This window comes from Drosophila biarmipes, chromosome 2R, assembly GCF_025231255.1.
Source record: "Drosophila biarmipes strain raj3 chromosome 2R, RU_DBia_V1.1, whole genome shotgun sequence".
NCBI classification, from domain to species: Eukaryota; Metazoa; Arthropoda; class Insecta; order Diptera; family Drosophilidae; genus Drosophila; species Drosophila biarmipes.
Genome location: NC_066615.1, coordinates 8,532,894 through 8,560,818, shown reverse-complemented (window position 1 = coordinate 8,560,818; position 27,925 = coordinate 8,532,894). Strand labels below are relative to the sequence as shown.

Here is a 27,925-nt window from a genome sequence, read left to right as displayed (position 1 = left end):
CCCTTTTTCTCCGGTGCAGCTAATTAGCGCCAGGCGACAGGCGTTTGTCTGCGCCCCAGCCCCTCAATAGCCTTCGAAGCACTGCCCCCCCTTCCAGCCAGAAAATCGGAGCACGGTGCGAGCCCCCAAAAAGAAGCCCCAATCCAGTGCTCTGCCGCTGCGCTGCCTCCACTTCGGCTCGGCCGCACGAGGCCGCCCGAGCGGAGGCGAGCGTTTTCTCAGTTTTTCGCGGCGTTTCCTCTCAGTTACGTTATAGCTGCCGGCGCGAGCGGTGCTGTGTCCAAAACGGTCGAGAGTGGCTCGAATTTCGGAATTGCTGGCCAGGAAAATCGCTCTTGCAGGGGGAAAACTCGCGCGCATTTCCACGCTCGCCGAGTCACCGCGACGACGATCTTTCGCAGAGCGCAATTACAGGCGAATCACTCGCGAAATACGTCCGAAAGTAATGAAATACAGATCAGCATATGCACACGAAATTCGTTATCAACGCGACGAGTGTTGAGCTCAGTGCGCGGCTCAGCTGGGTTTTCAGACTTCCTGGGCTCCTGCCCGTGCTAATGCGTCGTTTTCCACTGGCTGGGCCGCTTTCCCGGTGAATGGCGCGCAGTTTCATTGATTCGACTGCATTGTGTGGCAGCGCAGTGAATTGAATTGAATGCAAATTGCAGTCGCCGCACAGCGCGAGACTGAACCTTTGACAGTGGCGACGGCTGCGCGCAACGTGGCGTATGCGTAATCTGTGGCAGAGCGAATCGCAGTGCTCGCAATCGAATCAAATCGGAATCGAAACCGAAACCGAAATCGAAGTGGAAGTGGAAATGCAAATTGAAATGAAAGACGCGCGCCGGCTCAAATAAATGGTGTGCCAGTGAGTTCTAAGTGCCCCCGCCCTGCGCATCGCCTAGTTCCTCCGCTGATTCGCGTCAAGCAATAAGCACAATAAAAAATAGACCCGAGCCCAAGCCAAGGCAATTGAAAATGCGATTCATATCGGCCCGAGCAGCAGCAACAACCACGGCAACTAGACGACCACAGCGGCAACAACTAGAACAACAACCACGCTGCTGATCGCTGGCAACATGTCAAGCATAATTAATTTTCGATTCCGCCGACTTCTTGCCACCACAAGCACCTCATCTGGAAATCTGGAAGTGTAATTACGGGTAAACTTTGCTTATTCCTTTGTAATTAATCTCTGCCCCTCCGCGATCCCCCGACTTGATTTCGTTTTCCCGCTCTTTGTCGCTGTGTATGCCCAAGTGCGATTTTGTTTTATTATAATGCGAAACATATAAACATTTCACTTATCTGTGTGTATCTGCGAACGTGTGTGCTATCTGCCTTTGTTGTTTCAACATTTTGCGAAAATTGTTTAATTGTTTGGCTTCTATTATCACATTTGGCACTCGCTCTCGGCGCGCTTCTCTTTTTCGTGGCTTTTTTGCTAATTTATTGCCGCCGAACATCAAGAATTTTTGAAAATCAAAAGCTGATCAAATTACGAATAGGCCAGCATATGTTTGATTGTCTGGCAAGCAATTAATAAGGCACATTTGCATAGCATTTTGTAAGGCGGAAACTCGCAGTTGGATTTGATTGCCCGGCAACAATTGGGTTTTCTAGATTCCGAAACTATTGAGGCGCTCTAAGTGTCTCGGACTTGGAGCGGTGCTGAGCCGCTCAGCAGACACCGACCAAGTGAGTGATTAAACAAAGCGATTTTGATTGGGTGTTCCACATACTCGTACTAGCTAGTATATGCACACAACACTTTATCTGTTGCCGGGCATGAATCACCGCTGAGACATATTGTTTGACCAATTAGTAACGATGTGTCAAATATCTGCCGGTGATATATAGACGGATAAATCACCGCGGCAGCTGCAATTGCAGCTTCAACTGCAGCCTGAATTGTCACTAAGCTAATCGCTGGCCATTTCCTGCATTACGCTCGCGGAGCCATAAAAAGTATTATCCTAGGGTACGGGGCAAAATAGGGAACACAATGAACTGGCTCATTAGGGGGCAGGGACGGACTGCCAGAAGGTCCGTACAAATACAAACTACGACTCCTGGGGCAATGTATGGTCCAAGGCAGAGACACAGCCGAAACGCAAACAGAAGGGCCATAAAGTATGCACAGGGAAAAATGTGACAAATTAATATGATAAGTGTTATTTTATTATCCTAAACATATGCTGAAAATGTAGTATCCTAAGGGTTTCCTTAAGAGCCACAGCTTATTGTTCCCCAAGTGAGGTGACTCATTCCATGTCTTTTAAAGTGTTCATTACTTTATATGGCCCGTTTTCCATCATCGTTATGTTTTTCTTTCTGTGCAAGTAATAACTGCGCTTTGCAGGGGCGATCCGTTGGGGGCGGGGCAGCCAGTGAGCCAAAGCTACATGGGTTAATATAAATGTGCGCCGGCATGTCCATGAAACGTCCGTAGAACAGACGTCTGACTAGCAGTTCGAGTACTCGGCTAAGCAGGCGACACACCGGGCCGTGGATGACAGTCCCAGTGCCAGTGCCAGTCGCAGCCCCATTCCAGGTCCCCTATCCTTCGATCCCCAATCCCCAGGCCCCCAGCACCAATCCTCGGATCCCCACTCGCAGTGGCCAAGACCAGCGGACGGACTTTCCCGCACTGCCTAGGTGTCGCTTTTTGTTGTTGTTTCAGTTCGCTTTATTATAAAAATGCAACCATACCAGTTTTGCCAACTGACAACTCACATACTGGTACATAGGCGGCGGGGACAACTCGTTTGCCCCTCCTGGCCACCGAGCAACATCAACAACATGGGCAACAATAACAACCATAACAACTGCAACTGCGACTACGAACTGCATGTGAATTTGGCTTCAAAAACTATGTGTTTATACCCTTGGATCAAGGGTAATTGAAGTGGATGATGTTGTTTGCTCAGCACTGAGGATGGGCCGTTGCGCGGGGAAATACTGGTGCTTACCAGCAAGTTGGGAAACTCTTCAATGAAAATGGTTAGAGGAGATGCCTCTGCTTTAAGTGAGGTATGCTCTTGAAAGGGGAATGTGGTCAGAGGTATGTTAGATCCGTAGTGGTAAAGGTTGATCTTTACTTTTTGAAGGACTCTATACAGATGCATCAAAGTAAACTGAATTCTACCTTAAATAATATAAAATGTTCTATGATATAATGATATTTGGTATCTCTTGAATCTGAAGGATTTACAATGGCTTTGTCATGGTCTTAGAACTTGATACCGATATGGATCGCTTGCCACGGTACTCCGTGTTCGGCAGGGCACTGCCTTGGGATGTGATTCGTGGCTGGGACGCTCTCTCGCTCCCGCTGGCCACGTCCACGCACCTGTCCAAGCACAGAGCCAGGCGGTCTGCAATCTTCGGCGCGGCTTCAGGTCCTCGGTTCCCCAGTTCCCCATCTGCAGCCCAGCCGAGCGATCTCCGATCCGCACTCACTCGCCTGGAGAGGCAGACTGCAACTGCAACTGCAACTGGTGACTTTGCAGGTGTTTTGTTTGTTTGCCGGACTTGATTATGCTGCCGAGAGGGGGCGAGGCAGGGGGTCTGCGGCACTGGCTGCATAATAATAGTCCGGCAATTAAAATATGATCGCATAATAACTCGACACTCGCGCGTCGCCTATGATTTATGGTTCAGCTGGTTCGGCCGCCGACTTTCGGCTTATTTATAGAGATGGTCCAGCTACAGAGCCCCGATTACCGATTCCCGTTCTCCGGAGAATTCCTCCGCCAGTGGGGTAATTGTGTGGCTGCGACTACTTTTTCCTCGGCTCTCCGCATACTTTTGCATTCGCTTAAAGGTAAATTGCTGTCGCCAAGCGCCAGACGATACAGGAGACACCCCTCGCCACCCATGTGCGCCCCCCTCGCGTAGGCCCCCTTTTCAAAAACCCCCCTTTTTGAGCAAGCCGGCTTGGCTCGTTTCGTTTTGGAAAAACCCAAAACAGAAGACCAGAGAGCGAGAAAGAAACAGAAGAAACAAAAACTAAAAGACCGAGAAGCAAAGGCGAAACATTTGATACGCCCCCCCTCGCGTCAAAGGCCCCTGCCCATGTGCCCCTCTGTGACACCGCCTGTCCGACTGTTGCTTCTAATAAATAATGTTAAATGCTGACTACAAAACGAAACCGAACGAATAAAGTGAAGTTTAAGTGTAACCCAATAGCCAAGTCGCGTTCTTAATTGCCTGCGTGGGATGTGGGGATCTGGGGATGTGGGACATGTTGCTGCCGTTCGTGGATGTTGCTGCTGTGCCGTGCAGTGTCTGTGATATGGTGTTGCTGCCGTTCGCGAGATGTTGCAGCTGTGCAAAGTGGGCCAGGCCAAGTGCCCAAGTGCCCACTACTCTTGTCGTGGCGGGTCCACCGAAGTCCAAAGTCTCGACACGCGTTCGGGGGTAGTTTCCCAGTTTCCGCGTCTGCCAGCCTCCGTTCTCCACTACCCACTACCCATTTCCCGCTTTCATTTCCATTTCCCCGCTAGATGGATAGCTTATGACGTCAGCCTCTTTGTCGCCATATGTCTAGGCCCACACGCACGCCCGTACTCACATCCCGGCCGATGGGAAAAAGCATGCGTCATCGCAGCGTCTGTCGATTGCAATTTCACCAGCCCCCTGAAGCGGTTTAGAGGGAATCCAGCCTAGGGATGGATGGGTATGGGTGTGGGCATTGAGATGGGGATGGAGGTGGGGTTGGGGTCTTCTGCGTCACACAATGATAATTTCGCCATGAAACGCAATGCAAACACGACTGCACACACTCAAAAGTACCAGAGCAATTTCCCTTTTTGTTGTACAATCACAGAAACTAATTAATATTTGCTGAACAATACACGGCTAATAAAAATTCCTCTGATAAGATATTAAAAATAGATGCTTCCCCGCAGTCTCTTGTACCCTATCTCGCCGTAAAGGTTTTGCCAGACTTAACGGCGTGTACTTGGGTGATTAGTTGTGTTTTTCGAGTGGCAATGAAATACTCTATGAGAAAAGCCACTGAAAACGGGATGGTAAACCATGAATGGATGGGCGGGAACCCCATTTCACAAGATTGAACTCTCTTAACAATGCCATTGAAAAGCAATATGATGAGAACATCTATCAATTATTATTAATTAAATCTATAAAAATACTTTCCAGCAACATTAAACAACTCTCCAAAGTTTTTTGTGTAAGCAGTCTTGTTCATTTAACTCTAGAGGCTAATGAGTGAGTAAAATCTTTTTACCTTCGAATAAGTTATCTCTTATCAGTTCGCTTGCGACACTCTTAGTAGGGGATTAGTAGCATCTTAATAATGATATTTAATGTTTATAGTTCGGATTAAGTTCAGTCTAACCACGCCAAATAAAACTTGGTGCTCAGTATTGATAATAATAATAACTTTTCCATTTGTTCACCTTGTCTAGCCATTAATATAAATAATGGATTATAAACTTGTAAATTCATCTTCATATATTTTTGATTTTATGCCTAATACCATTTAGAAAATTTATTTTATAAAGTTCTTCTTCAAGTTCTACTACGTGTATTCTTTTGTAATACATTTGCTGATTGATTAAGGGACTTAAAACCTATCATGCCGCCGCCAAGGTTCCCACAAAGTTGTTTACCCTATAAATAGAGCTTCTGGCTCTAAACTTAAACCAAACTTATTTGTTGGTCAAAGGGAAAATCAAAGTTTTCAGACGCCAACCCTCCGTTCGCGTTCACACTCGCCCCTTAACTGCCCCTGCCCCTGCTGCGCTGCCATCCGTAAACAGAAATAAACTAGATTACTAATACGCCGTGTTGTGCCACATTGTGCCCGGGTTATTTGCAGCCAGCAATTGCAACAATTTACTCAGTGCAGCCAGACAAAATGGCGGCAATGGCAGTGCCTGTGTGCGATCCAATGGTTTCAGTATCTGTGTTTGTGTTTGTATCTGTATCTCAATCCCTGTGTTTGTGTTTGCAACCTCGCTGACAGCATTTGGTGCGTGCCATTTAACTTGACAAGCTCATTTGTTGCAACAGCAAACACAGCGAGCACAGCAACAGCCAGCTGTACATATGCCAAGCCAGCAAAAAACGAACATTTGTTTACAATATTTATTTATTTACTAACATTTATTCCCATTGCCCTGGCAGGCAGTCCGACAATGTCAGCCGCGTTTTGGCAGCGGATTCAGCGATTCGCGGGAGAACAAACAATTTCAATTGTCGCTGATATATGCAGGCTCACACAAGCACAGGGCTACAGTCCATATAAATATGTGTTCGCGAGCAGGGGATCTGGTAATGGGAGTGGTAAAGCACCTTGATAACAGCGCTCGGGTGGCGCTTTGGCGCCCCAAGCCGTAGATCCATAAATCCCACAAATCGCTTGCCGCAAGCCAAAGTCCAGGCGGTTATAGCCAGCTTTTGTCCCACTGAGACGGGGGCCAAGATGAGCAATTTGTAGTCGCAATTTCACACAAATTATGCAGATGGCACAGAGAGTCTACCGAGCTTTTAGTTTTTCGCTGCCCCCCTCATTTGTATGTAAATGTATTAATGTGCATTCATGTATTTGCTATGCAAAGTCCATGGAAACTTTAAAAAGCCAAGCCAAAACACTGCGATGCCCATAAAAATGGAAGCAAAATTTGTGATAATCATATGTTAATTTCAAATCAACGCTGACGTTCATGTTCCTGCTCCGGCACTCCAATCATAAACAGACTAATTTATCTGAGTTCAGCGGGCCTCCATTTCTGTACGTCAGCAACGGTGGAAAACAAAAAAGTATAGTCAATGGATACGAGTTAGCAGGCAAAGTTTCACTGAAAAGCGGGGAAAAATGTCTCGGAAAAACAGCACAATTAAAATAGCAGGTTCCATTAAAAAAATACGAGTTTGTAAGAATATTTTTAAGAAGGTTATATTTCGTAACTCATAAGTTATTTTATCATCAGCTCAAAATTGCAATAACTCATAGATTCTGTGCATTTTCTGCATATCTGCTGAGAGCTGTAAGCCATAGGACAACTATTTCTATTGTGCAACTTCCTCGAAAGGCAAGTAAAGCTTGTCCGCTGTCAAAGATCGATCTGTTCATTAGCTCCGACTTGTCACTAGAATTGGGAGCAGCTGAGATTGGGTCTGGCATTGTTGCTGTAATTGAATTAACACCTCCGGGGCACCGTCTGCCCGTCTGTTTGTGGCAGGTTCAACGTCACGACACCGAGCTAATCGGCAAGTAAACAAACAGCCAATGGAGAGGCAATCAAAAGCGGACGAGCTGATCGAGTGCAACTGCACCGGACGGCCAGTTGTCACGCGCGGACCCGAACCCCTTCTGCCCCGGCGATTGCATGTCAAAGCCGGGCACTGAAATCGTAGAGCCAAGATATATGGGCACATCAACGTGAATTAACAGACACATTAACCGATAACCGATCTCCAAACACGAAACACGGACGCAGAGCGAAAGACTCTGGCAGCGAACCCAGAACGAAAGACTCTGGAAACGAACTGGCAGGCGGGCTGCGAGGAAGAGGAAGAAACGGAAGTCTAGACTCCAGAGGCAAACTGAGACTGAATCTGAATCACGGCTGCGGAATGTAGTGTGCCATATGCACGGCCGCCCGATACGATCCGATCGCATCGCAGTCCGCATATAGAGGTAATATGTTTTATAGCCATATCGAGTTTCAAGCAGCCCAGCGAAGCAGAGCGACACTGCGAAATATCGCCAGCAGAATCACTTCGAGCCGAGCAAAACGGAACAGAACAGAGGAGAACAGAACTGGCTATGGCTGTGGATGTGGATGTGGCGCCCAAGTGTTACCCCCGGCACCTGTCCCATTCAGTTCCCATTCGGAACCCCCTTTTGGCCAACACCCCGGGGGCCCACCGCCTGTCTTGGCCACAAAGCAGAGCTGAAGATATTCAAACAATTCGCATTTGCGTGCTAATCAATAAATTTGCCTGTGAAAACCATTTTGATTGCTGGTATCAAACGAAACTTGTAAGCACTCGGCGGTGATACTTTACCGAACGTGGAATGCCCTTCCAAAAACGTTCTCAGAAGGTTACTCAAATAACTCATCACATACCAATTTTGTTTGCCAATAAAAAATGGCTATTAAAATGAATTATACAAATTCTAAGATCTGTTTCGATTTTAAAAGTTTACTTTTTAGTAGAAATTTTAAAGAATAATTATTTTTCAAGGTGGAACTTTCGAAAGAATTCCAATTTACATTTTAAAAACAAATTTAATAGTGCAAATCGGAACAAAAACAATTAAATTTACTTCTATCGTAAAAGGTTCTAAGTTACAAATAAGTGTTCATTATTTGAATTAGGACGAGAGCCTTATGTTTTTCCGGTTGGGACACAAAGCCGTAGATATTTGATAACAGTTTCCAAGAATTTGTTTATTTTTTCTCTGGCATTTCGGAGATTGTCATTAAACAAATGTGCCAGAAGCGGCTACCAATTCAAGACGACAACAACAATATCATAAAATCGGGTTCCGCACGTCACTCGCTGGAATTCCCGTAAATCGTCTGCTCAAAATTTGTTGTTTCTTGCCTCTTTTTTCCGATTTTTTGTTTGGCCCGTTGGCTGGTTGTTTCTAAAAAATTGTTTACAGCTACACAGCCTCATCTTCGATCAATAAATCCGGTTTTTTGTATCGAACACAACAAAAAGAAGAAGAAACGAATATTTTGTATACGTAGTTTTTTGATTAACTTTCGCCTAAATAATTGCACAATAAAAATTGTGAGGAATTTCGGTGGTTGTTTTGATCGCATTTTTAGCTCTGCACAAAAGTTCGACTTTGGATTGCCGATACGTACGTAGATACGCACCCCACAAGTCCGGCCTGCATGTCTGTGTATCAATTAATGGCTCTGCTCGGCTATTTATAGTTTTTTGCGGTAAATTCGCTAATAATACTCGAATTTCAACAAGCCAGCACCCGCACTCAAAGGCCCGTGGCCCCTCGTCCAGCCTTTCCCCCACCATATTTGCCCCGAGTTTATTAATAATTCGTAAACCGAACCCAAAGAGCAGTTAAGAATAATAAAAATCATTTCATATGATCCATGATTCATGGCCATGACAACTCTGTGCAGAGACTTCGGCTGGGCTTAGAAGGCCAAGAATCGGCCGAGATTCCGATTCTGGGGGTGACTAATCGACTTAGGCAAGGAAATATCTTTCGGATCGGATCGGAGTAATCTGGTGGCGGCTCCAAAAACGGCACCGAGCTAAGTGGCTTATGCTGATTGGCCCGGCAATCAACAGATGATCAAAATGTGTGCACAGAGCCGTAAATAGAGATTTTGGAGATTTAAAAATATGAATTTCAATGTCTTTCTGGGCTCTAAAGCCACTCTGAACTGGGCAGTAAAAAAGTCATTGTTAGCGAATTCAATTTTAGCAATATAACCCTTTATTCGTATATCTCACCACTGATACAACTCGGCCCGTACTCGCTTGTCTATTTTTATATCTTATTGAGAAAGTAAAATGTTTAATTATACTTTATACAAAATTGCATTCAAAAATATAAAATGTAAAGAGTGTCGAGTAACTTAATGGTACTAAATTTAATTATATATTCAGTTATAATTAGGAAAACATGTTTTAATCAATAAAATACATTCAGTTGATATTTACAAGCAAATCTCTTTAAAGCAACTCAATTTAAAATTGTCAAAAACCCGTTATCGTAGTTATCCAAACAAAACTATTTTCAGCTTTAAAATTAAACTACAAAACGAGTGTCAAATTGTAAAACTCCCTGTTAATTCCGTTTAAAACATATTTACATTAAAAAAAAAGGTATTTGTATAGGGAAAGAAAGGTTACTTGAAAACTCTCGAGGGGAATCGCGTTTAATTAAACTATACGACGTGTGACTTTTATGGAGCACTTATTCCGGCACATTTGGGCTCGGCTCGACTGCGTTCGGTTCTGTTCAGCTGAGTTCTTTTGTTCGGTTTGGTTTGGCAACGATTCGAACGCTATTAAAATCGCATTACCCCATGGGAGAGTAGGATCGACTGAAGGCGGGGGACAGGACCAGTTTGGGTCGGCCGGGTCTTCACTGTGGTCCTGTCCTGGCACTCCGCAGTTCGCATGGGCTGGGCCCATCGATGCCCCGATGATGATGATGATGGCTAATAGCTTTGTTAGCTTTTATACGTTTGTCTGGCTTGCGACTTTATTATGTCGTTCGATGCATTCGCTCTCCTCTGGTCCCCGGCATACGAAATCGGTAACTCTCGTTGTTGGCCCATTGTCTTGGGCAATCCGCAATCGGCAATCGTCAACGTCATGGGCCTTGTCTTCATCTGGGCTGCAGCTGTAATCGGTTTTGGTTTTGGTTTCAGCTTGGGTTTTCTGTTTTCGGTTTGGTTTCGGTTTCAGTCAGATGGAATTGTACCAAATAAAGCTGAAAACCCGAGCCCGAGCCCGAACCCGAGCCCGCTGGCCCCCAAGGGCCTGCCATTTGACAAATGTGCGTTTTTAGCCATCTCATTGTTGTGGCAAACAGACTTCAATATGCAAATACATTGAAATTAGTTGCCAGGCGGCGATCGGAACCAGCGGGGAGTTTTGGGATCCGGGGCTCTGGAGTCGTGTCTTGTAGTTGGCCTGTGGAATTTGCATGATTTGCCAAAGAGTCTGGGGTTTTTTTGGCGCCGCTCGCGGGGGACTGCGACTGATCTCGGGGCTTAATGGCCATGTGGCTGTAGGTTGTAAGTTGTAAGTCGCAGGCATTCCGCTGTTAATTGAATTAAGCCGGCGACATGGTCCACTCCGCAGGTAATTGGCGGGAGGCAGCCCGGTCGGTCTCTTAAGTGGAATTCGCGATGGCGAGAGTGTGATAAGAAGCGAGCTGGCAGGATGGCCCCTGCGTAAAGTGCATGTATGGGGGGCTTGCATGGGCACAAACCTACCGCCGATCATTAGAGGCCCCGTCTAGACGCCGTCTGCGTGCCATGCGTAACCCTTTCGGGAGCCAAGAAAACAGAACCCAGGACCCAGAACCATAACCAATTTTCTGCAGCTCGAGTGCAACCCCGAGCTGGCTTAATTGCCCGGGCCTTGTCGGTTGGGTTGACGCCATGTCGGAACCATTAGAAAGCCCAGTGCCAGCCCATAATCACTGGCCCTCGGCCCTCGGCCCTCGGCCCTGGGTCCTCAGTCCTCAGTCCTCAACCACTTTAATTGGCACGACATCGCCGTCTAAGTCTGAGTCATGAAGAGCCGCCCGACGGGTCCCCAATTACACACTTTACAGAGTAATGCGCATGGCCGAGGTCTTAGGAACTGGACCCCAAATTAAATGCCCTGCTAATTCCCACTATTGCTCGGCTATTTTCGGATCAACCTTGGGCCGCGCAGCCCGCCGCCAGAACTCTGAGATTTCTCAACTCATTCACTCAATCGCACATTAACCCCGGCCTGAAAGACCGACTGATTTGGCGATTTGGAAATTGCGTACTGCACACATGTGGCACGATCATCATCCTCTCATCGCCACGGGCATTGAGGCATCAGAGCCTGAACAATGAACCCACACGATAAGCCGAGAGCCGCGAACCGCGAACCGAGAGCCCAGGCGATCCCATTGAAATCAGCTCGAGCCCTTGACCAAAATCAAGAATCGTATTTGGACTGGCAGGCGAAGAGTGCTCTTGAGTTGAGCGATGGGGAACCACGGCGACATTGAGGCTCGCAGTTACATAATCTCCGAGGAAAACTGCGACTTCCTCAATGGCGATTAATTTTGAGACCGCCACTTTGTCAAAGTCATCTAGTTCTTGTGGTCGCACAAAGAACCTAGAACCATTTCCTAGAAGCAGAAAGATTAATAAATGAGGCATGCGTATACTGTAGTGCATGGCAGAGTAGTTCCCACTTTTGATTTGCATTGTCCTTGTCAACTGACGCCTGACAAATTGCACCTAATCGCAGGGAGCGGGCACAACAACACCACTGCAAGCGATCGTCACGTAGTCGATCGCTGCACTCGCTGCTCCTCAATCATTCACAAGTGTGTGCTGCGTTATCAAGTGCAGAAATTAACATGTTATTCGAGTTCCACATATGTACACACAGTCCAGCATGAGCTTAGGTCTTATCAGGGCGGGCAGTGCGGAACACACCGACTAATCGGGGGTATATGAGGCCTAAATATGTTTACCTCAACTCAAGTTTCCCATTTATAAGCACTAGAACAGGTATTTTCGACAAGGCAAAGAGTTATTTGAGACCACGTGATATGATGTATAATAATAGATAGAGAACCCCTTACATCTGAGGGCTTCACAGATGGTAGGGTACCCAGGGATCCCAAACATTCCCTGGCCATCGACACTAGCTCGACCTTGCTAAGCACTAGAACAGGTATTTTCGACATAGAAAAAGTTATTTAAGACCATAAGATATTTAAATGATATGATATTCAATAATAGATAGGGAACCCCTTACATCTGAGGGCTTCACAGATGGTAGGGTACCCAGGGATCCCATACTTTGCCTGGCCATCGACACTTGCTCGAGCGCCGGTGACATTTGTTAGGTCAAGCACCGATTTGGGCCGGCCCATCCAGTCGCTCTTTCTCGGCTCTCCCGATCGCCGCAGGGTGTGTCACACGATCTGCGATTGGGAACCAAGCCAAGCCGAACCGGGGCTTGGGATTACGCTGGGGATTGGGATTAGCGCCTAGTGATTCACAGAGATTCGTATCCGCGTTGGTGCGGCGTTTGGCTGGCGCCACTTTGAAGCGGCCAGAAATCAATAAAACAAGCCGGGGAAGCTGAAAGACAGCAAATCTTTGGCGAAAATCGCGGCGCTGTGCTGGTCCAAGACAAATAATAAAATATTATGCGCCATCGAAATTAATTATAACTCAAACAAGCATTACAATATTCCCTGGCTGGCGCCAGCCCGTCAAAGATCATTAACATTTTTATGATCCGCCAGCCGAACAAAGAGCCACCACACATCAGCACAAGGCTCGTATCTGTTGTTACCTGAACCACACACAGGTATATCTGTGTCTGCAGACACACGGATACACGCACCCATAAATCGCACAACTAATAATGTCCAGGTTGTCTTAACACCTCCCAGAAGGAGGCGGGGCGAGGGCTGCGCTGATGGTTCGCAGAATTCTATCTCCATCTCTATTTGTTTGGCCTCCTCTCGGGTGTTCCGGGCCGGAGTCGTAAAACCCAAAACGGTATGATTTACTAGAGGTACTGGCCAAAATTTCACCCTGGGCGGCAAGTGTTTGCAGTCTTCGGAAGGAGGGAAATCGACAGTTGTTGCACGGGCACAGACACAGGCACACACAGACACCGACACGCTGACAAATCGGTTCTAAATTAAATTTGAGCACAAAGTTGTAGGTACAAATTGGTACAAGACACCTGCAGAATATCCAAACAAATCTATTTTCGCCCGCTGCGCTGTTATTTTTAAACTAACCGGCTTGATCGTGATCTTTCTCCACCAAAACACAATTTCTTTCCAGTCATAATTCACGCAAGCCGCAGCCACAACACAGCAAGAAAAGAGAAAACACAAAACCGAAAGCAAAGTATTTAACGAGAATCGTGCTGAGGAAAAACTAATAGAGATTTCCGCGAACATCGACCGATTGAGAAAATGTGTTGCCAATCAAGTGGCCAGTGGAAAATTTCTGCGCAGCAGCCTCCGAGATCTCTGGCGCCAGGGCGGCAGGGCCCAGGACTTTTCCTACGCACCCAGGTCCTGATCCTCACCGTAATCCTGCTGGCCGTGCTCCAAGCGCAGACAGTCGCCGCCGGAGCGGGCGATAGTCTATCAGGTGAGTGCCACTACATAGTTTTTAGATGAACATTCTGGGACTACGAAAAATCAATGCGGGTTTTATGTTAGTATAAAAATTAAATTTTTATCTAAATAATCTAAAAAATCGTTATATTGTTGAGTGTGTAGCCATAATGTTAGATTTATAGGGACTCACATTAAAAAAGTCGTCAAAATGGGATTTTCTTTTAGAAATTTGAAATTTTTTTAACTTCGAAGTTTTTTAAGCTGATGCCTACATTTTGTGATCGGAAGGATTTAAGGAACTGCCTAATTTCCTTTTTCATAAAGGTCCTTAATTTCATAAAAGTACGATATTTTTCTGTAGCAAAGTTGATTACCTCGTAAATAATGTTTTAACGACAGCTTGAGAAGCATTTCTAATAAGTTAATTGCTTTTGGCTTCTTTTTTGGCTATTAATTTCATTTCAAAGCGATCGTAAAACTTTCAACTAACCTTGATGAAGATCAACATTCCACCCGACACGGAAAATAATATTCAAAAGTTCCCCCAGATGTGTACGTCTAAGCGGCTTGCCGGACTTACTACGGCTTATGACTATGAATCATGGATTTTAGCTGATTTTTACGAGCTTATAACAGCTTTAACTGCCAACCAATGCGATCGGTAATAGAGCAGAGTTATATAGTTATTTCGATCGCTTTTCTACGGAACTAATTTATGACTGAGACAGAGGCGACTTTGCGAACTCGTCAACCTTTCACTGGTCTTTGCTTTAATTTTAAATTATTTACCTAAAAATATTAAAAACCATATTCACTAAGCAAAGTTTGACGATAGCTACAATTATGCAAAAGCACTACAAACAATCTTCATAAAGAAAACATTTTTAAAGAGGTTTATATATTAATACTTTAATATATTTTTAAAAAAAAATTTATATTTGTGATGTTTTCTGAGAACTAAATGATTGTTGATAAAAATTTTAAATTTCATTTGACCATTCACATTGAAGTACTTCTTAATTTCTCCTGGGGGACCGATCTTTGGAGCAGGGCTTTGCCTGCGAATACCACTGGAACACGTGCCTCCTCCTGCCGCTCCTCCCAGCCCGTCACCTCTCCGCCGCTGACCCCTCTGACCCCCTCTTAATCCCCTTCCCACTCAATTGACTGGCGCTTAATCGGCGACTGTGATTAATCGGCGGACGTCGCCAACGCCAGCTGGTGAGGAAAAGGGAGGGCGCGGGCTTTAATAGAGGGGGACGAGCGGGACTCAGTAGCTATACTGGACCGAGCATATTCAAGCGCCGTCTGTGCGCCGCCACTGGCTCGACTTTATTTTAGCTGCTCTCGTCTGGGCTCCTCTAAAAAACACATATTGAGTGGGCTTTTTTATGGGGTTTCCAGTGTGTTAAATGTAAATAAAAATCGCATAAATTGGATATATTGCAATGCCGGTATCGGGTTACTTGAACCAAGTTCATTAACAGTCCTAGTCGAAAAGAGAAAGGAATGTAGAAAGTCTCCCCGCGGCAAACATGATATTTGTTTTTAACTCGGTAGAGGAAATTTCCAACTGACTTGAGCATGGGGAAGAATGTAGGATTGGTACTGGGCAATGGGGTGGGGAAAACAGCAGGACACAAGAACAATAATCATCCAAGGTCCAGCATCAAAGAACAAAGCGAACCAAAAACAAACAAGCGACCAAATTACACAGACTGTTCTGGAGGGGAAGGGCGTGGATCAAGTAGGAGGATCCACGATAATAATGCTGAATAAAACAAAGTCCCAAAGCCGCCCACAGAGATCACAAGATGGAAAGGAAGAGGAGTAAGAGCACAAGAAGGTAGCCCGAATGGATCACCCATGCCATTCCTTGTGCACAGAAACTTATTGAGACCAATATTTGTGATCATATAACAGTCATCAAAATTATTAAAGCATTAAAAGAGGCCACAGAAATCGTCTAACAATTTGTTGTGAACACTTTTTTCCCATTTTTTGTTATAAGAATAAATAAAGATTACGGAAAATGGTTCGTTAGATATTCATCCTTTAACGCGATACAACGTTATTAAGTTTTTAATGAAGAATTACCCTTTTTGCTAATGTTATTACTAATACTGATTTTAACATTTTAACCCGCCAAAAAACGTATTAATTTGCTTTTAGCCAAGAAAAAAATATTTTGATGTGTTTTGAAATATAGAAATAATGTAAATATACTAAAATGTTCTTTGCCTTATAGTTTTTCATCAGGATTGACTTCCTTAAAGTAGGATCTGATAAATTGGTTCTCAAGCGTTGATCGCCCATTTCTTAAATTTATTTTTTTTTATTCGCTGTTCACTTCAACTGGGTACACCCGTTTTTTCTGTGTAGCGCCGGCGTCTTTATTTACCGCCCCGAACAGCGGGTGGGAGCGAGAGGGACGGAGGTTGTGTGCCTGTGTGTTTATCAGCACATTGCAGGTGGTCCTCGCTTTTCGGGAAGAAGCAGAACGGGCTCAGCCTGCCGGGTCGTGCCCCTCCCCTCCCACTCCCTCCCGCGCTCACTCCCGCTGCACCTTACCTGTCGTTCTGCATCTGTCTCTGTCTCTCTCTCCGTTTCCGCTCACCTTTGGTGCCCCATTGTTATTGTTGCTCTTCTTGTTTCGTTGTTGTTGCTGGGGAACATGTTTAACATGCAACGCTCGGCTACTTTTGAGTTAAGCGCCAGCAGAGGGAAAGAAGTAAAACCAAACAAAGTGGCAACAACAAGGGATCGAGGTAGAAGTGTACTTACACTGAAAAAAGGGGGTGAGGTGTAATGTGCATTTGACCATCCACATTCCAAATTCGAAGTTTTATTAGGGAAAAAATTAGAAATACCTCTTATGTGAATCTTATATATCGAAAAAAGAAGTGGAATCATTCTGATTACTGTTAGAAAAATAAGATATTTTTGCTTTGGAGATTTTTATTTTTTGATAGAGGGGAAAGCCTGTATGACTATTAGTACAATTAGTCCAGAAAAGAATATAAGTTTGATCTTCCACCTATTTTTAATTTATATTTTAGAAGACCTAATACGTAACACTTATTTTATGAAGTCGTTCCTTAAATGTGTTCGTTATCTAACGAGAAATTTATTGCTAATTTACTTTTTAGCTAGGAATGTATTTAGTTGATCTCCTCACACTAGACCATACATATTCGACTCAATTTTTTCCCGTGCAGGGTAAACACGCATGCACATAAATCCAGTGGCCTAATCTCATTGACCCGCAGAAGGAGATCAGATGCACGAGAGAGGAGGGCGGGAGAGTCCATTTTGGGTCACGTGCTCGGATAAGATCTCAGTCGGTGGGCAATTTCCGGCGCTTGTACATGCGATGAGTCCCTTGTTTGTGTTGTTTGCCTGGTATTATTACATCAAGAGTCAACGTCAGAGGCAGGAAGTGCAGTGGGAGGGCTCTGGTTCTGGGTCCGAGGGGGGATTAGCTACCCACTTCAGATAGGCACCTCACTAATCCGCACTCCAATTCTCTTTTCCAGGCGTCCGGCAGTCCTGCTCGAATGAGGGCGAAGAGGTGCAACTGAAGAATCAACCGCAGATTTTCACCTGCTTCAAGTGCGAGTGCCAGGTGAGTCGAGCTTAAGTTGTGCCTGCCACTTTAATTTCCCCCTCCTGCCCCTCGCCACCGCTCCCACCCTCCGTCCGCTTTTAAAGGCTCCACGGATCCGTGCCAAGTTTGCGAGTGGAGCTGCTTCTTGGCCTCGATAAAAGTCACTTAAAGCGAAATGAAACGAAATGATATAACATAAACATGCTTGCTGAAATAAATCTCTTGTACCGCCCCGTCCCCTGTCCCCCACCCCCCGTCCATCTATCTCCCTGCCAGCATGGGGCGACGCCAGTGTCCAGCCAGCAGGACATTCAGACTCGTGTCATTGCAGTTACACCCTAGCGGCCTGCCAAAATGAAAAATACCAAAAATGCCTCGAATATTTCAACGATTTTGCCAGCCAACACTTGCACACTCGATCTTCTGTGAACCGAAGGGCAGACAATTTTCGATAAAAAAGTCCTTAATTTGGTATTCCAGACCCTTGTTTTGCAAGTGATTTTTCAACTTTTATTGTACATTCCGACGGATTCCGGTAACATCTTCAGCTGCTTAGATTCTTTCTCCCCTACACAGAGCACAAATGTTGCAATTTCAGGGGACAAACTTATGAATTATTTCGTTAGGATACGAAAATAAAAAATATATATATATTTATATTCTTATATATATTTATATATATATATATTTTTTTTTTATTATTATCTTGAAAAATTTTAAGATTCAGTTATTCTACTAGTCCTACTTTTTAGTGAATTAATTTCTTCAATATTTGAAATAAATTTACTTTAAATATTTAAAAATTTTGGAGTTCCGTTTTGTACTTTGTATAAAAACAAAACGGAACTCCAAAATTTTTAAATATTTAAAGTAAATTTATTTCAAATATTGAAGAAATTAATTCACTAAAAAGTAGGACTAGTAGAATAACTGAATCTTAAAATTTTTCAAGATAATAATAAAAAAAAAATATATATATATATAAATATATATAAGAATATAAATATATATATATTTTTTATTTTCGTATCCTAACGAAATAATTCATAAGTTTGTCCCCTGAAATTGCAACATTTGTGCTCTGTGTAGGGGAGAAAGAATCTAAGCAGCTGAAGATGTTACCGGAATCCGTCGGAATGTTTGAGTATGTTTGCATTTGTTTGGCTTCGCCTCTTCCTCTTCCTCTCGCCAACTCGCTCGCTCTGTGCCCCCTCGGGCCCCCTTGGCCGTCCCCCTCTGGTGAATTTTTATGATCCAAGGTCGTCAAACGGGTTTCGCGCCGTCATCCGCCATGTGGGACGGGAGCCACGGGTACCTTGGGTGTCTTGGGTATCTCGGGTAGCGCGGTATTGGCAAAGGGTATGCGGTTCGGTGTTGGGATCGATCCGGCACTCGATCGTTTGACAAACACTTGGCGCCGTCGCCGAGATTTTTCGTCGCCAGCTCCCCAGCGGCAGCCTCTCTCTTTCCCTCGAACAGCATCTCTTTCCCTTTCTGTCGCCGCTCAAACGGCGGATTCGTGTCGTCATTAAGCCAGCGCGTGCTCATCTGGCAGATCGATGGAAAGCGCGAGCAGGGTGGCACGGGAGCAGGTGGAAAGGGGCGGTGGCAGGGTTGACAAGGCACAGAAAGAAACAGTTTAAGGTTCGAAATCGTTACATGACCTCAACTTTTCGAAATTGTCAAATAATCTTCATAGTGTAACTTATTATATATCACAATTCAATATGTGTGGGTTCAACAAGTAGATGGATACTTAAATAGATCAATTAAAGAATTAAAGAACAAAGAAAAATCGAGGAATTTAGTTTAAAAATGTAATATCAAAAAATAAGTATTAAGCCTTACAAAAGATAGATACTTACCTATAACAAAGATACATGATTTCAAAACTTACATATATAAAAGAATTAAAGAAATCTATATATATGTACGTATCCTTAAAATAAATTGTTTGTAAATTTGTATATTTACAATTTATCTTTTATATATTTTATAAAATGTATCTACGAAATATTACCTTTCTAGGAGCTTCTGAGTCCAATTATTTAAGATTACAAAACTCAATAAGGTATATAAAACTCAGGAATATTAAAAAAATTAACTGTGGTAGCCATACCCTATAGATATTTCTCTCGGTGAGGCCGTCGTGAGCCTGCTGCTAATTTAGCGCTAAGCGCTGCTAAACGCCGCTGCTCCAATTTGAGCGGCAAGCGTTCAGGCTGGCGCCGACCGATCGATCGAAGCGATCCCCGCGATCCAAGCGATCCAAGCGATCGAATCGAACCAAGATCGATCGATCGGTCGCTGAATCTTTTTCGCCTGCGGCTGAGCTTCGCTTCGCTCGGTTATTATTATTTCCATTGTTGCTGCTGTCGTCGTCGTCAAGTGGGCGTAACCGAAATTAAAAAGCAGCAGCAAAGGCCGGCGGGGAGCAGAAGGCAAAAAGATACGATACTGGCGCCACCTCACTGGGAAGGCGCCATCAGAGTAGCTCCGTCCCGTTCCGGCTCGACCGCTTGCTGCGTCTCTGTCGTACGCGCTGGGGATTCGTCGCTCGACTCATTTAAAGTTCATGAAATCGAATTTAACCCGAGTTCGATGTGATTTCTCTTAGCTCGCTCTTAAGACCCCGAGCCAAACGCTCCCGGCGAAGCGTGCAAAACGTTAAGCCGTAATCGGGGCTTGAACGCATAAAACCTATAAATAATGCCTGCTTAACTCCGCTCCCGAATTGAATCTTACGCCGGGAATAACCCCCGTTTAAGTCGACACTTTACGACTCGCGTTTATGGTCCAAAATATACATGAATTTACGTTCATGCTTAGAAAAGGCTTCCAAATCGTCAGCGACAATCAAAGAAAATGGTGCTCCTCCCCCTGAAAGCACCACAAATTCTCGGCTTTATGCGAATATTATGCTGAATCCGCTGAATTCGCACTTAATGGCTTATGATTTAAACGCTCCTCGGGGGTGGAATTCTTCGTCCATGATTGAGCAGGACTTTATGTGAATTTGCAAATTACATTTTTCTCCTAGAAGTGGGTAAACATGTGATTAGAGGATACGGCCAGTGATTGATAAATATTAACTAGGTACTTCGAATTAATATTAATGAAAAATGGAAATGGCACTGACGTCGCCTTCGTATTAATATTAATAAGGGATTTACGAGCGCCAGGGGCAAATCAGCAAATTGGAATCATTAGAGCTAAATAAATTCACTTTTGCGAATATGGAATTCTAGAGCATGGACAAACCAGGTTTGGCCAAATGTTTCAGACAGGTCTGCCAACTCCTTTCCTGCAAATTCTTGGGCAAACCATTCCAAACTCGTGGCCGAATCCGAGTCCGAATCCGATTCCACGACTGATTTGAAGACCAATTCCAATTCCGATGCCCACAAGTGACAAAATACACATGACCATAAAACCAGCAGACCGTCATTACCATATTCACTCCGTGTCTAGAGCGGCAGACTCCAGCCTGGCCGACTTGACTCCGAGATGGCCAGCAGAAAGAGAGGCTCGGACGCAGAGCGAGATGGAGGCAGAGACGGTGTTAAAACCGATCATGTTTTGTCAAACGCAAGGTCGTTAGAGGCCGTTTGCAAATGTGGTTCTGCCACTGTGGCAAACACACAGATACACACTCACACACAACTTGTTGTTGCGAACTGCCGCTGGGCAAGACTGAAAACAACAACACGTATCCCCCGGCCACCATCCACTCTCCATCACACGGTGCTACTTAGCAGCTCGGGTTGCCATCGTGGCGCCTTTGGCTTTGCTTTGGCAATCTCTCGCGGAAAAAATGCCTCAACTTTCATGTTGGCCGGGCATTTTTCTATACCGGTTCCCGATTAGAAAGAAAGAATTCCGAAGCATAAACAGCTGGACGCGAGTTGGCCAAGAGATCAAGTCGAAAAGCTGGCCGGATTTCGAGTGCATGCGAACTTTGATCCGTGAGATACGACCGGCGATTAGAGTGATACTCAATCTGTCAGCTTACCGTATTTCAAAAAGTGCACAGAAAACAAAGGTCATAGAGACGATATGTGCATTGTAAATTTATTATATTAAGTTGGTATTTGAGGTCCTAACATTGCTGATGTTGTTCCCTGAAATTCATATCAATATTTAATTAATTTGTGATTTTCTGAAAAGTAATTGTATCTGACCAAAGTTAATTTTGTTCAAAACGGCAGCCAGCATATATCTTAAGAGTTAAAATACGTCGGATATTTTATAAAAGTTGCGAGCGCTACAATTTAATTTCAGAGATACAAACCCTCATTTCCCCCTGGTCTTCGTTAATTAATTTGACGTGTATCTAGCAATTTGCATATCATATTGAGGTTTTTTTAATCAGCCGACCTTTACTTGCGGCAATTTTGTTTTTCGTGTAGAAATGGGGGCTGGGGGAGTTACGACAATGCCGCTCTAAAGTGCCATTAAAATTCCAACTAACAACTGCCATTAAAACTAATACGATGATTAACATCTAGCAGCCAGAGACCGCGACAGCGACTGCGAATGCGACTGAGACCGAGACCGAGACTCGCGAGATTTTCATTTTCATAACAATTGCAAATTTTGCACGTTGCGGCCCCATCCAAATTGAGATCCAATCTGGTTTGCTTGCACTAAATTATACACACACCGATACCCCGACCAACATTGTTCGGAGCAACTGCATACAAATTAGTGAAATATTTTGCCTGTTTTTGGTCGACATCTATCTAGATTTATAGATACATTTACAATTAGTGGCGGCTCCGGCTGCGGCTCGGCTCCGACTCGAGCTCTATTATTACGGCCGGGCTGGATCTGAATCTGTATCTGAATCTGAGTCGGAATCTGGCTTTAACCTGTCACAGCCAGCAGCTGCTTGCCGCACTCAAGGGTTAAAGTTAAAGGCAATGCATTGGCAATTGCACAAGTCGTCGGCCAAGTTGCCACAGTTTGACTTATGATCGACATCAATTCCAATGCGCCCCGCTGCAGCTGTCAGCATGTCGTTAACAGCCGAATGGCTAGAAAATCCAGATGCATAGATACCCGCACATGAATGTATATCTAAGCTGATTTCGAGCTGCTTACCTGTGGGCAGGCAATCAGGCGAGGGATCAACTAACGAGTTGCCAGAGACCGAGGGGTTTTCGCTCCTAAGGATAAATTACTGCAGCATAAATTACCAGACTTTGCATAATCCCAGCTCTCAGAGAGGAAAAATAAAAACAATGTTATTTCTGATCTGCTGTCTACATAAATTGGTCATTAGCAAGTTGTGAAATCATACTATTTTATTAAGATCTATAGTTGAAATGTTGAAATGCAGAGGAACTAAAGATACAAGGCAACCTAGTATCAAAATATATTCTTCGATATATTGAATATCTTATTCAGGATGCCAAAGACTTACAGTATAAATTCAAGTGTAAATCGAAACAGAGACCTTTGAAAGTCTCTGTGTAGCTAACCCCGAATGAAGTACGAGTCAAAGCTATCGCCACGCCCAAAGTAAATTACAGTGAAGGTCAGAGTGCAGAGCTTCAATGAGCATGGGCAATTTCGAAAGCAATTGCTGGCCAGTAAATCAGGTGGAGGTGTATTTTATGGGAAGGGAAGTGGATCCATATATATATGATCTCAGTGTGCACTGCTCACAGCAATCAGCTGCTCGGTGACAGCCATCTTTCACATGGCCAAGCGCATTTGTGCAAATTGCGCATACGCCCCATGGGACAGAGGAAAACTAGCAGCATAAGTCTAATTTATTGTTTTACTTTTCACTCGAATTTTCAGAACGGGTTCGTCAATTGCCGCGATACCTGTCCGCCCGTCAATGATTGCTATATCCTGGACAAATCGAATGGAACTTGTTGCCGTAGGTGCAAAGGTGAGTTAGGCCTAGAGTTTCTAAAAACCGAACAGCACGCAAACGAATTTAAAATCATGCGATTTGATAAAGTAAAATAAAATCTTTCTTGTATACCTACACATAATGTGACATCTGACATACTAATATATCAAAAAATAACAAGCAAATATGGAATTTTTTAGATATTTATAAATAAGAAAACGTTTATGCAATGAATACGATATCGTTTCTTATTGCGTATGACCAGTACTCAACCAAAACATAATATTCCTCATTACAGGGTGCTCCTTCCGTGGCATGTCCTATGAGAGTGGTGCGGAGTGGAGCGATCCGGAGGATCCCTGCAGGACGTACAAGTGCGTGGCCACCGTGGTCACCGAGACGGTCCAGAAGTGCTATTCGCAGTGCGACGACAACCAGTTACAGCCTCCCCGGCCCGGCGAGTGCTGCCCCACCTGTCAGGGTGAGTCTCCCCTCCCCCGATAATTCCAGTCCGGTCTAGTGCCAGCCCCAGCCTCAGCCCCCATCCCCAGTAGCATCACTCACTAAAATTAGCCAGATATTCCGCTAATGGCTCATAATCGTCGGACAATAGAGAGCCCAAGCAGGTGGACAATCTTGGTTTGGTGCTCTCTTACCAATGCTTCGAAATTCATAATTATTTGGAAAACAATAAAAACGCTAGGCTCGAATCACATGACCAACGCAAAGTAGATCATCGCTGATAGGGCCAGCATTTGATGTCTCTATTACCAAAAATGATTTATTCATGGGGCATTCCGAAATTCGCCCCATCTCCGATCGAGATCTTTGGCGATCCGCTGCGTTGATCCGCTCGGATCTGTTCTCCGCGACGCGTCTGTTATTGTTGGCTCTGCTTATTTATGGGCTTTAAATTGTCTATTAAGGCGACAATGTCGGCCCGCATATTCGCATTGCGATCGCGATCGCGGCTGAGCAAACAAAAGCAACACCAATCTGGGGGCCCTCCTATGACGCTGCCTATGCAAATGCGGTAGATGCGGCAAATGCCGCTTGGAAACCCGTTTCGCCTTGTGGAAAATTTCTTGGCTCGTGGCCAAGCAAATCACACGCCACAGCACAACTAAATCATAAGTGTCTGATGGCTAATGTCTGATGTCCAATGTGTCTGATGGGATTGCTTTTTCAGGTTGCAAGATCAACGGACAGACGGTGGCCGAGGGCCAGGAGGTGGACGCCTCCATCGACGACCGCTGTCTGGTGTGCCAGTGCCGCGGCAACCAGCTGACCTGCTCCAAGAAGACCTGCCCGGTGCTCCCGTGCCCCATGTCCAAGCAGACCAAGCGGCCGGACGAGTGCTGTCCGCGGTGTCCGCAGAACAACAGTTTCCTGCCAGTTCCAGGTGAGTTCTGTTTAGAGCCCTAGGTTTCTGATCTTATTTACCTTTTAATGCAAGATCTATTTTATAATATTTTAATTTATGTTGCATTTAAAAATAGCTTTCTTTAAATTCCAAGCATAATAATAAAGATGTTTTGATATATTGTTATGCCTAAACTATTAATAGATACTTGCTGTGTATATTAATGCAGGTCGCTTTTTAGGGGCCGAAAAAAGTGCCAAATCGTGTGGCGCGAAATTAAAAAATGGCATAGTTTTTTTATATTGGAACTAGAAAAAAGGGCTTCAAATTTTATTATACAAAGATAATGAATTTTTTCAACTTTTCTCACAACAAAGAGTATCCCTAAATAGCGTTTGGGAGTGATTAAACGTAATTTTGTTTTTTTGACATTGTTTGAAATTCTTTACAAATTTCGTTTCCCCATATGATTTAAAAGTACTATTGCTGCCTATTCTTAAGAGCAACAGAAACTGTTGTTAAAATTGACAAAAATTAACAATTTCACACCAGATTAAACTAACCTTATAGTAAAGCTTAATGTAATATATATTAGAAAACTTGTATGTACGCCTACTAATTTTTCCATATTTTCCATTTCGCATTTTTCCCAGGCAAGTGCCTCTTCAACAAGAGCGTGTATCCCGAGAAGACGCAGTTCATGCCGGACAGGTGCACCAACTGCACCTGCCTGAACGGCACCTCTGTGTGCCAGAGGCCCACGTGCCCGATCCTGGAGTGCTCGCCCGAGTTCCAGGAGCCAGATGGCTGCTGTCCCCGCTGCGCCGTCGCCGAGGTGCGGAGCGAGTGCAGCCTGGACGGGGTGATCTACCAGAACAACGAGACCTGGGACATGGGCCCCTGCCGCAGTTGCCGCTGCAACGGAGGCACCATCCGGTGTGCCCAGATGCGCTGTCCGGCGGTCAAGTGCCGGGCCAACGAGGAGCTCAAGCAGCCGCCGGGGGAGTGCTGCCAGAGGTGCGTGGAGACGGCCGGAACCTGCACGGTGTTCGGGGACCCCCACTTTCGCACCTTTGACGGCAAGTTCTTCAGCTTCCAGGGCAGCTGCAAGTACCTCCTGGCGTCCGACTGTCTGGGCAAAACCTTCCACATCCGTCTGACGAACGAGGGGCGTGGCACGCGCCGCGCCAGCTGGGCCAAAACGGTGACCCTCAATCTGCGCAACCTGAAGGTCAATCTCGGCCAGCGGATGCGGGTCAAGGTGAACGGGACGAGGGTCACGCTGCCCTATGTGAGCGTGGCCGGTGGCCAGAATGTGACCATTGAAAGGCTGGCCGACGGAGGAGCGGTGATGCTGAGATCGGAGATGGGTCTGACCCTGGAGTGGAATGGAGCTGGCTTCCTGCAGGTCTCGGTGCCGGCGAAATTCAAGCAAAGGCTATGCGGCCTGTGTGGCAACTTCAACGGCAGTTCCCGCGATGATCTCACCGGGAAGGATGGACGCAGTCACGGGGACGACGAGGTCTGGCACTTTGCCAACTCCTGGAAGGTGGGTGGCCCCAAGTCCTGTTCGCGAAAGCGCGAGTTCCTGGCCGCCACGCCCACCTGCGACAAGCGCAAGTCGAACTTCTACTGCCATCCGCTCAGTGTTCCGGATCTGTTCGGCGAGTGCCACGAGCGGCTGAACCCGGAGAACTACAAGGCCGCCTGCCGGATGGACGTGTGCGAGTGTCCCTCGGGCGACTGCCACTGCGACAGCTTTGCGGCCTACGCCCACGAGTGCCGCAGGCTAGGCGTCCAGCTGCCGGACTGGAGGAGTGCCACTAGCTGTCCGGCTCCAGGCTGGCGACGTGGCAACGCCACGCTGTCCATCTTCAAGGGCAACCAGTTCTACGGCGACCCCAGCTTCAGCCGGATGAAGGGTCACCGGCGGCAGAAGAACCACCAGCTGCGGCTGCAGCTGCAGCAGGAGCAGCAGCAGCGGAGCAAACAGGGCCAGAAGGGGCGGCACAAGACGGGCGGCCTGTCCAGCGGCCACGCCCACAACAGGCTGGACAAGGATCAGCTGCAGAAGGAGTTCATCCTGAAGCACGTGCCCAGCAGTTTCCTCTATCCGCGTGCGCCGGACCGCACGCCACCGCCCCTCCACTAAGTTAGTCGAGCGTTTAACCTTAGTTACCCATTTAGTTAGTTACTACACACACACACTCACTAACCCACTCAAGAGCACGCCCATCCGCACAGATACCCGGGCGAGGAGAGAGTGGCCCGCCGTATATAGCATACTTTTGGCGGCCCGACAAGCCGAGGGTCCGTGAGGGAAACCTAGTTGAATTCGCTCCCATGACAGCCAGGCCACAGTATTACGCTGAACGTCCTCTGGAGTAGGCAGAAATATATATATAAACCGGATAGGAACATAGTGTCCTGTCACACACACACGCAGCATCGAAACCCATCCTGTCGCCATTTCGTGTAGCCTAAGTTTTATTTATTTTAGCTTTAGTAATGGAGTTTTATTCGGAGAGCCTGTTGTTGTGTGCCTGTTTTGTATTCGTATTTGTATTCGTACTCCCGTATGTGTGTTCGCCGCTGCGCCGAACTAAAAACTGATCTAAAGCTAAACTACCACTAAACTAAACTACGACTAAGCTAAGCCTTAGCTAATTGTACTTAGAACTTAACGCAGTCCTAGCCGCAGTACTTGATGATGATTGCTTAAAATTTAAGCCCCAGCGAGGAGGAGCAGGTGGACCTACCCCAACTACTATGAGAATTGCACAACAGTATTTTTGCTTAGTTGAAACTCGAACGAGCCCCAGATCCGCAGAACTCAACTGAACTCAGCTAAACCCAACTCCCCCACTCAAGCCTACCTAACCAACTCGAAGTTCCGCTTATCTCAAATAACCAACTCTTACCCAAACTGTGTTAATATTTATACAACTTTCGCCAGCTAATTATGCACCTAACCAGCGGAAAGGGGAGACAGCTCTTTGCCATCTTTCAATTTTACAAATTAATCGAGTTTAAAGTTTAATGTTTAATGTTAATGTAATGTACTATAGTGACGTCTTTAAATACTACTTGTATGGCTGGATCTGTAAATTTACGAAATACGTGAATATCCCAAAAGATAATGAAATGAAAAGAAAGCAAAAACAAAAACAATGCCACAAATGCAAGTGGATAAAACTGAAATATATGAAAAAAACAATTTAATTACTGTGTTTGATCTGGGGGAAGTGGAAA

The 27,925-nt window shown here is 45.4% G+C and overlaps 1 protein-coding gene across 2 annotated transcripts; it reads left to right on the top strand.

Annotated features, from left to right (window-relative positions):
• Positions 1-251: 251 nt before the first annotated feature.
• LOC108026822 (BMP-binding endothelial regulator protein) lies at positions 252-27,895 on the top strand. 2 transcript variants are annotated; one of them, XM_017097989.3, is made up of 7 exons: positions 252-1,163; positions 13,554-13,868; positions 17,374-17,462; positions 23,253-23,346; positions 23,609-23,791; positions 24,500-24,712; positions 25,327-27,895. In XM_017097989.3, the coding sequence occupies exons 2-7, from the start codon at positions 13,688-13,690 to the stop codon at positions 26,823-26,825; spliced, it is 2,259 nt and encodes a 752-aa protein (XP_016953478.1). In that variant the 5' UTR covers positions 252-1,163; positions 13,554-13,687; the 3' UTR covers positions 26,826-27,895. The 2 variants fall into 2 exon arrangements, with proteins under 2 accessions (XP_016953478.1, XP_043947747.1); XM_044091812.2 differs by lacking the exon at positions 252-1,163 and adding an exon at positions 13,337-13,424.
• The last annotated feature ends 30 nt before the right edge of the window (positions 27,896-27,925 follow it).

Bases quoted from the DNA above. Each gene is read 5' to 3' on its own strand.
- LOC108026822 (XM_017097989.3), top strand. From the start codon at position 13,688: ATGTGTTGCCAATCAAGTGGCCAGTGGAAAATTTCTGCGCAGCAGCCT. The intron at 13,869-17,373 runs GTGAGTGCCACT...TCTCTTTTCCAG, and splicing joins AGCGGGCGATAGTCTATCAG to GCGTCCGGCAGTCCTGCTCG. The intron at 23,347-23,608 runs GTGAGTTAGGCC...TCCTCATTACAG, and splicing joins TTGTTGCCGTAGGTGCAAAG to GGTGCTCCTTCCGTGGCATG.